The 15354-nt window shown below is 44.3% G+C and overlaps 1 protein-coding gene across 5 annotated transcripts in view; it reads left to right on the forward strand.

Moving 5' to 3' along the window:
• PHKG1 (phosphorylase kinase catalytic subunit gamma 1) overlaps nt 1-15354 on the forward strand; it is a 75703-nt gene that overhangs the window by 46240 nt on the left and 14109 nt on the right. For 4 of the 5 annotated variants that reach the window (XM_068120760.2, XM_068120761.2, XM_068120762.2 and 1 more), the window contains 2 exons: nt 8894-9057; nt 9355-9445. In XM_068120760.2, coding sequence (XP_067976861.2) covers nt 8894-9057; nt 9355-9445 — 255 coding nt within the window. Of the gene's footprint in view, nt 1-6392; nt 6468-6553; nt 6669-8893; nt 9058-9354; nt 9446-15354 lie in introns of all 5 variants that reach the window. The other variant, XM_078780321.1, reaches the window with a different exon arrangement.

Raw genomic sequence — 15354 nt, forward strand, 5'->3', positions numbered from 1 at the left:
TGTTAAAGTCATTTAGGAAATAGTTAGGATTGATGAACCTGTCGCACCATACGCAGCCACTTACCTGAGGTGATGATGATGACTCCACACCTGTGTTTTCTTTGTTCCGTGTGCAGGAAATGAGAATTGCTGTGTGGATTGGTGAGACGCATCACGACGTGGATGAGACATTGGGGTGATTCCATCTCTCCCTCCCTAGGAGGGACTGATGATGAATTGGTGATGGCAAATTTTGATGTTGAATTGGAGATGGCAAATTTTGATGAGAGTTGGAAATGGCAAATTTGATTGGTTAGGAGGGAGAGAAGACGAATTTGGTTTATGGGAGGAACGGGGAAGACAGTAGGGACGTTTGTTGATTTGTAAAGTATATGTTTATGGGTAGTGTTGTGTTTTGTGGATACAGTAAGGGGTAAGGGAGGGGCAATGTAGGTTACCTGGTGGGGGGGGGGGGGGGGGGGCGTACGGTAGGAACGTACCTGTCTCACCTGGTTCCCATGTGCCCCCAGTGTGCATTACCTTATATTGCGTGCACTTTTGCGCCCTTACCACCTTACTCACTTGTCTTCTTCTTTTGTCTCCCACCTCCGAGGATCTGGCTTTGGGGCAGAGAGAGAGGAGAGAGAGAGGTGCTGGCTCCGCAGTTGTGGGCCTGCACTTTCGCTGCTTGCTGCCGGGATCGATACACCATATGGACCGCAATTTTTGTGGCCGCCCACCATGGACCGCAGTCTTTTGCGGGCAAGCACCACCCGTTGATGGACCTATGGGTCAACGTGGCACCTATGCCATACAGGTGAACCACTTTTAGTTGGCCCCCTGACGGCCACAATACAGAAATGGACGCGGTTGGCGCCTTTCTTTTTTCTAAGGAAGCTAGAAGGCCAAGTGCTTCAAGAAGGCAAGACCAGCGGCAGAACATCGGCCGGCTGCGACACCACCGGTGACTATAAACACTTTATTGGTGCACCGGATGGTGCTGACTGTGTTATGGGGTGGTGCTTTTGGTGCTTGAACGGGGTGCTCTGCACATTATTAAAGGCCGTAAGGCCACAGAGCACTCGTGGGTTGGTGTATCGATGCTGGCATGCGTGCTCTCTCTCTATGCATAACATCTGCATGTGTTCCTCCAAAAACAGGTCCTGGATCGTAGTGTAAATATCAGTGTAGTCTTGTGTAAATAATGCTCCCTACCGGCTGTATGTTTAGTTTGAGGATTCTTTCCGCGATTCGGTTATCCTGTGGGTGTGTTTCTGTGAGGAGAAGGGTGCAACGTCGCAGGGGGACATATTTACTCATTTGTGAACATCTGTAAAACTGTCGCACTCAGGGTAGAGTTAATAGTAGAGGGAACTACATCTGAGTGCCACACTAAAGTAGGTAAAAATTTATCGGGTCGGGACGCCCCGAGGTAGAGAAGGGTGCAATGTTGCGGATATGGGATTTGGCCTCCATCCATATCCGCTTGTAAATATTCCCCTATTTCCCCAATACTCCCCAACTATCCCCAATCCCCCATTCCCTAGTCCCATTGTCTGTAAACAACACTCTGTAGCCCCGACCTTCCCCTTTTTCCCCCATTAAATGTCGTGCCCAGGTTCACCGCATCTCACGTAGACAACTATAGGACATCTTGCTAGTTATTCTTAGTCTATGTCAGTTAAGGACTCGTTTCCATTAATTCTGACTCTTCGTTGCACCAGAATGTGATTGTATGGCACCAGTAGTGAGTTTAGGACCTCCCAATACCTCCCCGCATCTCTTCCTCATGAAACAACAACACCAACAACAACAACAGCGGCGCGGGGAGTGCGCGTCCTCACTCCGGCTTGGTTAGCCGCCATTGACCATGTGCTCCGACGGGGTTACCACACAGGGGCTGACTGTCAGCTCCTCGTCAAGGGCGGAGCCCGGTAACCCCCCCGCACCCAATAAGAAGCGGCGGACCGATTCTATCTGGGGCGGAGCTAACGAGCCGAGGGCGTGTCACTCCCCGCTGGATATACGCAGCCACTTACCGGAGGTGACGTCAGATGCGCCCCAGCCACGAGGAAGAACGGACGCCACCTCCAGCGCGACGATACCTACCCGCATCTTTGGACCGGACCGGGTCGATTCTGCCCCTGAGCCAAGGTGCACCTTGAGCCATCGATTCTGCCCTTCCTTGCCATCAATCCCTGTGTGAGTCAGTCTTGTCCCGTTTGTCTGTGGTCTGTCGGGAATAAGATAAGACCGTGTATAAGTGCCCACCTTTCTGTGCTGTACCTCTTGTGCCGTGTAATCTAAACGTTCTGCATATCCCATATTATAACCTCCTCCGGAGGTCTTGAGAACTGTACCCCTGGTGTCGTGTCATTTAACCCAGCCGTTGTGTCCTTTCCTTCATTGATCTAGCGTAGCGCGATTCGGCCAACGTTCGAGTATAATCGGGTAACTTGTGCGAACACGGCGGCCATTCCGCTCGGCCCAGCATAACATCTTAATAAGTCGTGTCCGTAACAATATATATATATATATATATATATATATATATATATATATATATATACAGTGAAACCTTGACTTACGAGTTTAATTCGTTCTGTGACCGAGCTCGTAACTCAATTTGCTCGTTTCTCAAATTAAATTTCCCCATTAAAATGAATTGAAATGCTATTAATCCGTTCCAGCCCCCCAAAAACCACACCAATTTTTTTTGTTACGTGTTTTTAAATAAGTACTTTACTTTATAAATAACAAATAATGTATATTTCCCGCCGTCTGCTGCACCAAATCCCCGTAAATGTCTCGTGCCTTCTCACAGATGATGCTCTCGGTCACGGTATCTCCTGCGAGCTGCTTCTCCGTCAACCACACAAACAACAACTTCTCCATCTCTTCATGGACAGAGGTCCGGAGCTTTGAAATAATCTTAACGCCCTTGGCTGGTGTTATAGCCTTTATCGACTCCTTCTGCTTCAAAATCGTACATATCGTAGAAGTACTACGATCGTACTGCCTCGCCAAGTCGACAATACGCACACCTCGCTCATGTTTTTCGACGATTACGTGTTTTATATCCAAGCACATCATCCTTTTCTTCTTCTCAGCACTGCCCTTGGCACTCAATTTCTTAGGACCCATGGTTAAAACTAAGAAATTTTCCAAAATAAAAAAAATGCGAAAACAAAGCAACAGCGATACGGCAGAGATGCTTGCACGGCAAGATAATCACGTGAACTGAACGCTCGCTGGGCCACCTAGTGGTGGGTGGCGTAAGCTCGCTCGCTCGTAACTCAGATCTCGGCTCGCATCACAAAGCAAAAAATCGACCGAGCGACGGCTCGTATCTCGGAAAACTCGTAAGTTGGTGCACTCGTAAGTCAAGGTTTCACTGTATATATATATATATATATATATATATATATATATATATATATATATGTATATATATATATATATATATATATATATATATATATATATATATATATATATATATATATATATATATATATATATATATATGTGTGAACGCTATCAAATCATCCTTCAGATGGGAAATCAGGCTCTTCCTTTGTAATGCCTTCCTGCAGTCTTTACCCTGCGCACGTGAAGCAAAAAGCAGGGTTTAGCAATTTGTTCACTTCTGTCCATCCGTTCACAAACGTCAGGTTATGATCGAGGAACAACTTAATTCCAATTGAATTTTCACAGGACACAAACACCAGGCATGAAGAACTAATGTATCAAACCACACAGAATCAACCTATTTAATAGCTACTGTGTCAATGGTGGTAAACTTTCTGAATTAATTTTTTATACCACCTTTGCAATCTTTATTGTATTTCAATTGAATTATATACTTGAACACTGAATGAATGAATGAATGAATGATCGTTTTGAGGCCATTTTCCCCCGCTAAAGCGGGGGTTAGCCTTGCGGGCCCCATGACCTCATGGTTCCCTTTTTGAGGCAGTTTTTATGGCCGGACGCCCTTCCTGACGCCAACCCTTAGTCACCTCTTACGATGAGCAGGGATACGGTGTACCTATTCTAAACCGGGGTACACACCGGGATCATTCATCCCAGCAAGCTGGTACTCAATTTGCCGACCTCGGAAGGATGACAGGCTGAGTCAACCCCCCTGGTGTTAATTCAGTGATCGACCGGGATTCGAACTCAGGATCCTAGGATCCCAAGCCGGCACCCGAACCACTAAGCCAACACCTGAACACTGTAGAACACAAATTGCTTTCTTGTCATTTCCAAAAACCTAAAGTTTTGCAGTACTTGGACTGCATGAAAAATTAAGGTGGTGTATAAAACTGCATCAACAGTGTTAAACTTCCAGAATTTTTTTACGACATTTAAAACCATTATTTTATTTCAATTTAATTATACACTTGACCACTGCATCGGGTAAAGTGTTCCATGAACTCTATAGTTTTGATAACGAGTCACTCATCCATGGTTTCTTATTGCAATGCAGAAAGTGTTTTTTTTGGTTTGTTTGTTTGTTTTTTACAAATCACTAATTTTTAGCTCACCTTGAATGTAGTTCAGATAAGCTTCGTCAGTCTGTCTGTCTGTCGTCAGTCTGGATGGCGAGTCATCAGTCTGTCTGTCCATAAACACTTGCAACTTCTCCAAAACTGCTGATGGGATTGTGACCAACCTTGGCTAAAATGATGTTTAGTGTGGTCGAGCTCAAGTTTGTTCATGGCATCCTCCCACTCCACCTATAAGTAGGTCATCATAAGGTTTAAAGGTCCCCAAAGTACTTGAATTGCCATCTAGTTTGACCAACATTTTGGATTACAGAAAAATATTTTAAAATACTCTTATTTCAAACCGCTTAACCGGTCATTGCGAAACTTTAAATTTGTGATTGTGGTGAAAATGTAAGTTGAACCCAGGTGTGACGCTCACTTAAACCACTGGGCGGTGTCTATAAGACCTCGGGACGTCCGCGACTCGAGGCCACTCCTGCGACTTTATACAATGACATGTAGAATTGAATGGTACGTACCCACTTATATTCTAAGCTTGCTTGCATTGACTGATATATCCAATCTTTCTCATATGATGCCTTGATCCTGACATATATGTTGCATGGTGTATTTTACAGGATGATGTTACGATCTAATTGAAATTAAACCTATCTATGGACGAGTTGTGGATCTGGTTGATTTTTCACAACAGTGATCAACTCCCCAAATGAAATATAGTTTGTTAACAATGATGTCATCAGTCACCTAGTATGACAGCCATATTGGATCATAAGAAAACCTTTTAAAATCTTTAAAAACCACCGATTGACTTACAATGGGAAACATTGTATCTTGTGATTTGTCACTCAATAGTGAATTAAATGTAGCATTCAATGGAGAAACCTTTCTGATGGTATTCTTGTAATACATGATTCACTTCAAGCAGAGTTTTTACGGCGTAGCCCATCAGGCAGAGCCGTCTAGAACAGTGTATGTATGTATGTATGTATGTATGTATGTATGTATGTATGTATGTATGTATGTCCCCTCAAACGTATACCAATCAGAGCTGAGAATCTGGTCACATGACAGGGTGATGTGATTATGTCTGTCATTACGGCGGTGCTGCAGCTGACTCTCCACGCACCGCCATTTTGATTTATGTGCCTTTCATGCCGAACATATCGTCAAACCTGTCATATATCACAATCGCCATGCTCTGCCTTAACATTTTTCATTCAGTGTGAAACACAAACAAACCGATTGTTAAAATGACCATCAAATATTGAAAGCATTGGCGTTACGGCTCTTCCTAAAATACTGTCATGTGACTTCCCAGGTGAATACCACAGGGATCACGAATAGCCAAAACAAGCTTTAACTCCGAGGCGTTGATCAATTGCGGATTTTATATATGCGGGGGAAGAAAGGGGAGGGGAAGATGAAGCTACCTGTTGTCCACCGGCAGTCCCAAAGCCTGCAAAGAAAATAACTCAAACAAAACGGGTTCAAATGTACAAAAATAAACAGGTTTATTAAAACGGAATGCCACGACAAAGAAAAGCGCGACGGTAAAACTAAGTTCCGAAACGGGACGTCCCCCACACCAGACTTGAACACAGACGAAGGGAAGAATAAATGAAAATAAATATGTGGGGTTATCGTGCACTTAGCTCCGATCACTGGTGGGATCTCGTTAGGATCTCGTTAGGGTCTGCAAACGTGTCCGGAGGTCCGTGCGTGGGAACACGCCCACTAGGCCTTGATGCGTCCTTTCACGCTGCAGCGCTCATACACTAGTCGTTCGCACGGAGAACCGCAGTTCCTGCAGCCTCTGTACGTCTCTGATGGCGTCTCTGAACACGGTCGGTCCGATTGCTTCCTGGAGCCCTTCATCCATGCACAACTGTCTTCCCCCAGAGTTCAGAACCAAGAGGAGAGAGTCGATGACAGAGGAAGGCGTGAGGGGCAAGAGAGAGAGAAGGCAAGAAGAAGGCAAGAGAGAGAGAAAATGTCGGTCCGATGGTTCTTTTATTGACCGTCTTGTGATGTCATCTGTGCCTCTCCACCAATGCCTGCAGGGCACCACTGCATGCTCAGCTCTCCACCAATCCACACGCAGTCCGCTTCTGACGTCATCGGTCGAACCTTGCCAATCAGCGTGCTGCTTCCTCCTCGTCCTTCCTTCACCAGTCAGTGAGTCCCTTCCTACCCCGGCCTTCCAGTTGGTCAACTCCCACCCAATCACTGCCCTTCTCAGCGTGGCTCGGCCTGCTCGACCGATGTGTGTCTGCCAGGCGGGATTGTTAGCCCTAATGCTTGATGCCTGGCTTCCGGTTGGTTTTTCATTGTTATTTAGTGTAGTTTAATGGCAATTCTAACTAGTGTCTGTGGTGCGGTGCCATAAAGGACAAAGGATAGATCACAGAGGTTTGACTAACAAGGTAGTAGTTAACATAATCCCTATAACTAGTTAACATGCCCCATTCCTCGTAATGGGGACGAAGATGCAACTTAATCCGACATCCCGGCTAAACAGGTCCTCTACTTATTACATGGTGGTGGTTCTTCTTCTTCACGACAGTCGGAGCATGTTACGACACAAATCTACCTGGTCTAAAGTATCTCTACCCCACCGACAAAACAATACGGTACGTATAGGCTTCAGGCATTATTAGTATGGCAGATAGGTGCAGGAATTGTGCCTTTGATGATACAACATGGCATTTGGCTCACAGTCAGAGTATGTCCTAAGAAAGATATTTGGCTATAGGACCATCGCAGATTTGTCCTTTTTTGAAAAATGGCCGCCATTGTTGTCACAGGACAAATCTGCGATGGCCCCATAGCCAAATATCTTCCTTAGGGCATACTCTAACTGTGTGCCAACTCTCGTGCTTGTATCATCAAAGGCACAATTCTCCCAAATATTTTACCTATCTGCCGTACTAAAAATTGGGCGCCATTTTTATTGGACACATCTGTGATGACTCTAATAGTCAGAATATTTAACTGTGTACCAAATACCATGCTTGTATGATTCAAACAACAGTTCATACAAATTAATATACCATATACCATATACCATAATATACCATATAAATGGCGGCCATTTTAAAAACATTGTTGTCACAGGACAAATATATGATAACACTATAGTTAGGGGTCTTTAATTATGTGCCAAATGTCAAGCTTGTATGACCACAACAACAGTTTATACACAGTAATGTACCAAATATATGTAAAATAACAAGCAATGGAGGCCATTTTGAAAAATGGCCGCCATTGTTGTCACAGGATAAATCTGTGATGGCCCTATAGCCAAATATCTTCCTTAGGGCATACTCTAACTGTGTGCCAACTCTCGTGCTTGTATCATCAAAGGCATAATTCTCCAAAATATTTCACCTATCTGCCTATGACTCACCGTCCGCTTCGGACAAATTAAACCCAGGTTTCTTAATACAGTGGTATCGTTTCAGTAGTATTGTTTTCGTAATAATAATAATAATAATATTATAGTAAATATAACCATAACACTTTAATCCCAATGTCGTGAATGGAAAGTTGATGGATTGAAGCGGTGTAACCGTGGAAGTAAGGAATTCACCTCGGTTTAAAAAAATATATATAATTTTCGTAATAATAACGTAACGTTATTATTATTATAGCAAATCTAATCGTAACACTAACCCCTTTGTAGTGACTGCAAATGTACTGGAGGTTAAATACATATCTTATATATATTAAAGTAGCGGCAGTTTTGTGCCCGGCCGTCATGCTACGTCATTACGTCTATGATGTCATTATAGCATAAACATCCGCTCACTTGAGAGCGGCAGTAAAGGTCATTCTTCTTTGGGGTATATAGATTACAGTCTCTCTATGATCGGGTCTCAAGAACATTGGGTGTGTGTTCATTTGCCAAGTTTCTTGTGGAGAGATCACCAAGTGGTTGCATTCGAGCAAGCACTCCATTCAAAACCCTTAAGGAACGGCTGGCTTGGCAAGCGCTAGCTAGCTGCTTGGTAAATGAGCACACCTCCAACTCTTGTGGGGTATATAGATTACAGTCGATCTTCGCTCAGTTCTGTGAGTAAAACTTACCTCATGGATGTCGGGATTCCTCCAAATTTCTTTCTTTAATGTTATAAACGGCATTAGCGACTGTTTAAAAAGCTAATCATGTGTGTTTGTGGTTTATAATATATTACAAGCCCGGCTACGCCGCTGTTCGACTTTTGGTCTTGTCTTTATTTAACTACACTAGTTTGCAAAGTACCATTAACCTATTTACTTGTACATGTCTTTCTTGCCATCCTTCACAAGTTTACCTTTTTGACCTTTCTAAAAGATTATCTTTGTTATAGACATTGATTATTTCCTAAAACATACCTTTTGCTACCGGCTGGTCCCACCAGGAACATTATGCGGGCATTGCTGGAAGTCGTGGATTTCCTGCACAAGAAGAACATTGTGCATAGAGATTTAAAACCAGAGAACATCCTGCTCGACGACGAGATGAACATCAAGCTGTCAGATTTTGGTTTCTCTTGCCAGCTGGAGCCAGGCGAGCATCTACGAGGTAAGTTGTTTGCAATATGAGGAAAAGGTTTTGTGTGTTCACAATGTGATGAACAGCTTAATGTTTCAGGCAAGCTATTTTAGGAAATTACATAGGACCGTAAAAGTTGCATGGCAATGTAAATAACTCCTTGCTCTTTTCTTTTGTGGCACATCTCTGGCAGAGTGCCTGAAGGGTTCTAGTAGCAGAAGATGATACAAATAATGTATATTAATAAAGTCCACGTCTAGTTTTCACCAAACAATAATTGCCACTTCTCCCACCCTTCCCTTCATGGTGACTTGCTGTCGCTTACAGAGCTTTGTGGAACCCCTGGATATCTTGCACCAGAACTACTCCAATGCTCTATGGATAATTTCCACATTGGATATGGCATGGAGGTGGACATGTAGGTTGAAAGTTCTTTCACCTTTTGATAACTAAACTGGCATGTATGTGATTTGCTGGTTTAAATGTTTTCTAATGATCCATTTTACGAGCGTGGTTAATGCCTTTTTGTTTTTACAATGGATAGTCGAGGCTGGTGGAAGTGTGAAATGACAGAGGATGATGGGGTTTCAACCAACATAAAAGGGCAGAAGGGATCAAGCGGACATTTGATGGACATGAGTACGCAAGCTGTAGAAATTGAACGCGGGTCTATGGAAGAAATGGGAGGAATAGTTATGACTCTTTGAGTGGGTTGTTTGGGCTGTGTTGTTGGCCCTGAATGAATAACAGATCACCGTTGGGTATGAAATGCTAACATGCAAGAGGTTGGAAAGAATTAGGTTGTATTACCAAAGAATGAAACGAGGAAAACGGAAAAGTCTTGGGGATGGGGTTGGGTTGATAGTAGTGGGAGTGTTGGGGTTCATTTCTATTTGGCTGTATTCTATGACCTTTTTGGTTATCATTATACTTTCTTTGCATGATGCAGAAAAAGGGGAGATGCAGAAAATAGGGCAAAATGGAGAAGATTGTCATGGGGCCCTCAAGGCTAACCCCCGCTCTAGCAGGGAAAATGGCCTTAAAATGCCTGTTGTGTGTTGTATAATACTTTCTTTAATGGAGGTTTTATGATATCATGCTAACTTTTTTCTCAATTTGGGTTTTTCAATTTGCTTTGCAGAGTAGAGGAATATGATTCGAGTAATTTTTGGATTCATGGAATTTCTGCCCAATAGGGCATGAAAAAAAAATGGACACATTAATCAAGCTTACTTAATCATAAAAAAACAAAAACTTAGACATTGTAAACTAATGGGGCGCGGTACCTTTACGTCCATAATTTGAGAAGAACAAGTTGATTAGTAAAACAAAGCAAGTTGATTTGTGTGAGACAGATATATATATATATATATATATATATATATATATATATATATATATATTTATATATATATATAATGGTATCTGTAATCTGTTTCTCCAACCTAATGAGCGGACAGCATGACGTCATCGCCATGCATGTCCGCATTGCCTGCAAAGCTCCAGAGGAACCATCTAGCAGTGCGTCATTACGGATTATAAATTCAGATACTGTCACAAGTGCATGCAAAACTCACAGTTACCGACCTGGTTTCGCCCTTGTTGGGGCTTCATCAGGGCAACGCAGTGAGGCTTTCCATACACTTGTAACTCTGTGAACCTTTCGGTTTTTATATCAGTCACTATGCGACCCCCATATCATCAGTGGAGAACCGCCAGCAAGGTGTCCCATACAGCTGCTGCTGCACCTTGCTGGGAGCGATAAGCACCGCCTGCCACACGGTAACGTTATCTCTGGTATCCACTCATCATATGGAGTCGACCTGGTTGCGGTTGGGAGTTACTAATAATGGTATCTGTAATCTGGTTCTCCAACCTAATGAGCGGACAGCATGACGTCCAGAGATAACGTTACCGTGTGGCAGGCGGTGCTTATCGCTCCCAGCAAGGTGCAGCAGCAGCTGTATGGGACACCTTGCTGGTGGTTCTCCACTGATGATATGGGGGTCGCATAGTGACTGATATATATATATATATATATACTAGCAGAAGTACCCGGCATTGCCGGGCGGGGGAGCGGAGGGGGAAGGGGAGGGGAACGGGGGGAGAGCGAGCTCCTTGGTAAAGCGAGCGATTTTTTTTTTTCATAGCGTCATAGCGTCATAGCGTTCATAGCGTCATAGCGTTTCATAGCGTCATAGCGATTTTTTTTTTCATAGCGTCATAGCGTCATAGCGTTCATAGTGTCATAGCGTTCATATCGTTCATAGCGTTTCATAGCGTCATAGCGATTTTTTTTTTTCATAGCGTCATATCGTTCATAGCGGTCATAGCTTCATAGCGTCATGGCGTCATATCGTTCATAGCGTTCATAGCGTCATCGTGTTTCATAGCGTCATAGCGATTTCTTTTTTTCATAGCGTCATATCGTTCATAGCGGTCATAGCTTCATAGCGTCATAGCGTCATATCGTTCATAGCGTTCATAGCGTCATCGCGTTCATAGCGTTTCATAGCGTCATAGCGATTTTTTTTTTCATAGCGTCATATCGTTCATACCGTTCATAGCTTCATAGCGTTTCATAGCGTCATAGCGTCATTGTGTCATAGCGTCATCGCGTTCATAGCGTTTCATAGCGTCATAGCGATTTTTTTTTAATAGCGTCATAGCGTTCATTTGCGTCATCACGTGATCGCTCTGAGCGAATCAGTGGCCCACCTGCTCTGATTCCGTTGATTCCGTGCGTTGAAATGCGCTGAGGTAAATATGAATAAAAAATATGGATCGTCAAATATTTTGAGTTCGGCCATGTTCATCCCAGGCTCAATGGCGATGTCTATGCCAAATATCAAGCACGTAAGCCTCTCCGTTTAGGAGTCTATCGGTAACATCACACACACACACACACACACACACACACACACACACACACACACACACACACAAACTGTGTTTTATATATATAGATTGCAGGAGGAGGTGGTGGTCGACTCCAAGGGATCTGAGTGATATATAGTATTGTAGGAGGGGGTGGTGGTCGATTCCAAGGGATCTGGGTGATATTTAGTATTGTAGGAGGAGGTGGTGGTCGATTCCAAGGGATCTGAGTGATATATAGTACTAGCAGAAGTACCCGGCATTGCCGGGTGGGGGGGGGGGGGGGGGGGGGAGGGGGAGGGGGAAGGGGAGGGGAGGGCAGGGGGAAGGGGAGGGGAGGGGAACAGGTGGAGAGCGAGCCCCTTGGTAAAGCTAGCGATTTTTTTTTTCATAGCGTCATAGCGTTCATAGCGTTTCATACCGTCATAGCGATTTTTTTTTTCATAGCGTCATAGTGTCATAGCGTTCATATCGTTCATGGCGTCAGAGCGTTCATAGCGTTTCATAGCGTCATAGCGATTTTTTTTTTCATAGCGTCATATCGTTCATAGCGGTCATAGCTTCATAGCGTCATAGCGTCATATCGTTCATAGCGTTCATAGCGTCATCACGTTTCATAGCGTCATAGCGATTTTTTTTTTCATAGCGTCATATCGTTCATAGCGGTCATAGCTTCATAGCGTCATAGCGTTCATAGCGTCATCGCGTTCATAGCGTTTCATAGCGTCATAGCGATTTTTTTTTTCATAGCTTCATATCGTTCATACCGTTCGTAGCTTCATAGCGTCATAGCGTTTCATAGCGTCATAGCGATTTTTTTTTTCATAGCGTCATAGCGTTCATAGCGTCATCACGTGATCGCTCTGAGCGAATCAGCGCCCACCTGCTCTGATTCCATTGATTCCGTGCGCTGAAATGCGCTGAGGTAAATATGAATAAAAAATATGGATCGTCAAATATTTTGAGTTCGGCCATGTTCGTCCCAGGCTCAATGGCCATGTCTATGCCAAATATCAAGCACGTAAGCCTCTCCGTTTAGGAGTCTATCGGTAACATTACACACACATACACACACACACACACACACACACACACACACACACAAACTGTGTTTTATCTATCTATAATTCCAGTAATCTCTGTGTGTGTGTCTGTGTGTGTGTGTGTTTGTCTGTGACCGCTGTTTCTCGACAACCACGGGTCCGATCTAATTGAAACTTGCCAGATATATTGCTGGGGACCTGAGGATGTGCCTTTTCAAGGTTTCATATTAATCGGAGAAGTAGTTACCGAGCTATGTCCAAAAAACGATTCAACCAATCAGAGAGCAGCGAGCTATCACGTGTGCCGAACGTGGCGAACAGACTCTGCCTCGGACGGCACATTTGAGAGCGTATTCATTTATTTCACGTTGGCAAACTATTTTGGTGCTATGTTGGCGTTAAACTATGTTTTAAAACTAATTAAAACTAATTTGCGATTCATCGTAACTGCGATATGCGACCCTCCGGACAGTCAAATGAGGACGTCACTTCCGGACTTACGGATAGTCATAGTGACGACGTACTGAATGCTGAACGTGGCGAGCAGACGCTGCCTCGGACGGCACATTTGACAGCGTATTCATTTATTTCAAGTTGCAATCTGTGTTGATTGTTGTAAGGTACGATCGATTGTAGTACACGTTTATAATAACTCTGCCGATACAGGCCCGATTAACTGCAGCGCCATCCGAGCTGCGGCGTCGGGACGATACATTCATTGTACGGTCACATCACGCACTTACGGGCACGCCATAGTCTATCTATAATTCCAGTAATCTCTGTGTGTGTGTCTGTGTGTCTGTGACCGCTGTTTCTCGACAACCACGGGTCCGATATACTTTAAACTTGCCAGGTATATTGCTGGGGACCCGAGGATGTGCCTTTTCAAGGTTTGAAATTAATCGGACAAGTGGTTCCCAAGGTATGGTCACCGTACTCGCAAGCCGTTCGCTTTGGCTTTGCGAATGGACCAAACCATTTCATGTAAATAGAGGGGGGGGGGGGGTTTCTACCGTACTCGCAAGCCGTTCGCTTTGGCTTTGCGAATGGACCAAACCATTTCATGTAAATAGAGGGGGGGGTTCTGTGGCCGTTACTGCCACGTGGTTTCAAAGTTTTTTTTTGTTGTTGTTGTTTGCACGCATGTTTTTTTGCACCCACGTACGGGCACGCCCTAGTATATATAGATTGCAGGAGGAGGTGGTGGTCGACTCCAAGGGATCTGAGTGATATATAGTATTGTAGGAGGAGGTGGTGGTCGATTCCAAGGGATCTGAGTGATATATAGTATTGTAGGAGGGGGTGGTGGTCGATTCCAAGGGATCTGAGTGATATATAGTATTGTAGGAGGGGGTGGTGGTCGATTCCAAGGGATCTGTGTGATATTTAGTATTGCAGGAGGAGGTGGTGGTCGATTCCAAGGGATCTGTGTGATATTTAGTATTGCAGGAGGAGGTGGTGGTCGATTCCATGGGATCTGAGTGATATATAGTATTGTAGGAGGAGGTGGTGGTCGATTCCAAGGGATCTGGGTGATATTTAGTATTGTAGGAGGGGGTGGTGGTCGATTCCAAGGGATCTGGGTGATATTTAGTATTGCAGGAGGGGGTGGTGGTCGATTCCAAGGGATCTGAGTGATATATAGTATTGTAGGAGGAGGTGGTGGTCGATTCCAAGGGATCTGGGTGATATTTAGTATTGTAGGAGGGGGTGGTGGTCGATTCCAAGGGATCTGGGTGATATTTAGTATTGTAGGAGGGGGTGGTGGTCGATTGTGAGGGATCTGAGTGATATTTAGTATTGTAGGAGGGGGTGGTGGTCGATTGTGATGGATCTGAGTGATATTTAGTATTGTAGGAGGTGGTGGTGGTCGATTGTGAGGGATCTGAGTGATATTTAGTATTGCAGGAGGAGGTGGTGGTGGTCGATTGTGAGGGATCTGAGTGATATTTAGTATTGCAGGAGGAGGAGGTGGTGGTCGATTCCAAGGGATCTGGGTGATATTTAGTATTGTAGGAGGGGGTGGTGGTCGATTGTGAGGGATCTGAGTGATATTTAGTATTGTAGGAGGGGGTGGTGGTCGATTCCAAGGGATCTGGGTGATATTTAGTATTGCAGGAGGAGGTGGTGGTCGATTCCAAGGGATCTGAGTGATATATAGTATTGTAGGAGGAGGTGGTGGTCGATTCCAAGGGATCTGAGTGATATATAGTATTGTAGGAGGAGGTGGTGGTCGATTCCAAGGGATCTGGGTGATATTTAGTATTGCAGGAGGAGGTGGTGGTCGATTCCAAGGGATCTGGGTGATATTTAGTATTGTAGGAGGGGGTGGTGGTCGATTCCAAGGGATCTGGGTGATATTTAGTATTGTAGGAGGGGGTGGTGGTCGATTGTGAGGGATCTGAGT

This window comes from Myxine glutinosa, chromosome 6 (genome assembly GCF_964187855.1).
Source record: "Myxine glutinosa chromosome 6, kmMyxGlut1.1, whole genome shotgun sequence".
NCBI classification, from domain to species: Eukaryota; Metazoa; Chordata; class Myxini; order Myxiniformes; family Myxinidae; genus Myxine; species Myxine glutinosa.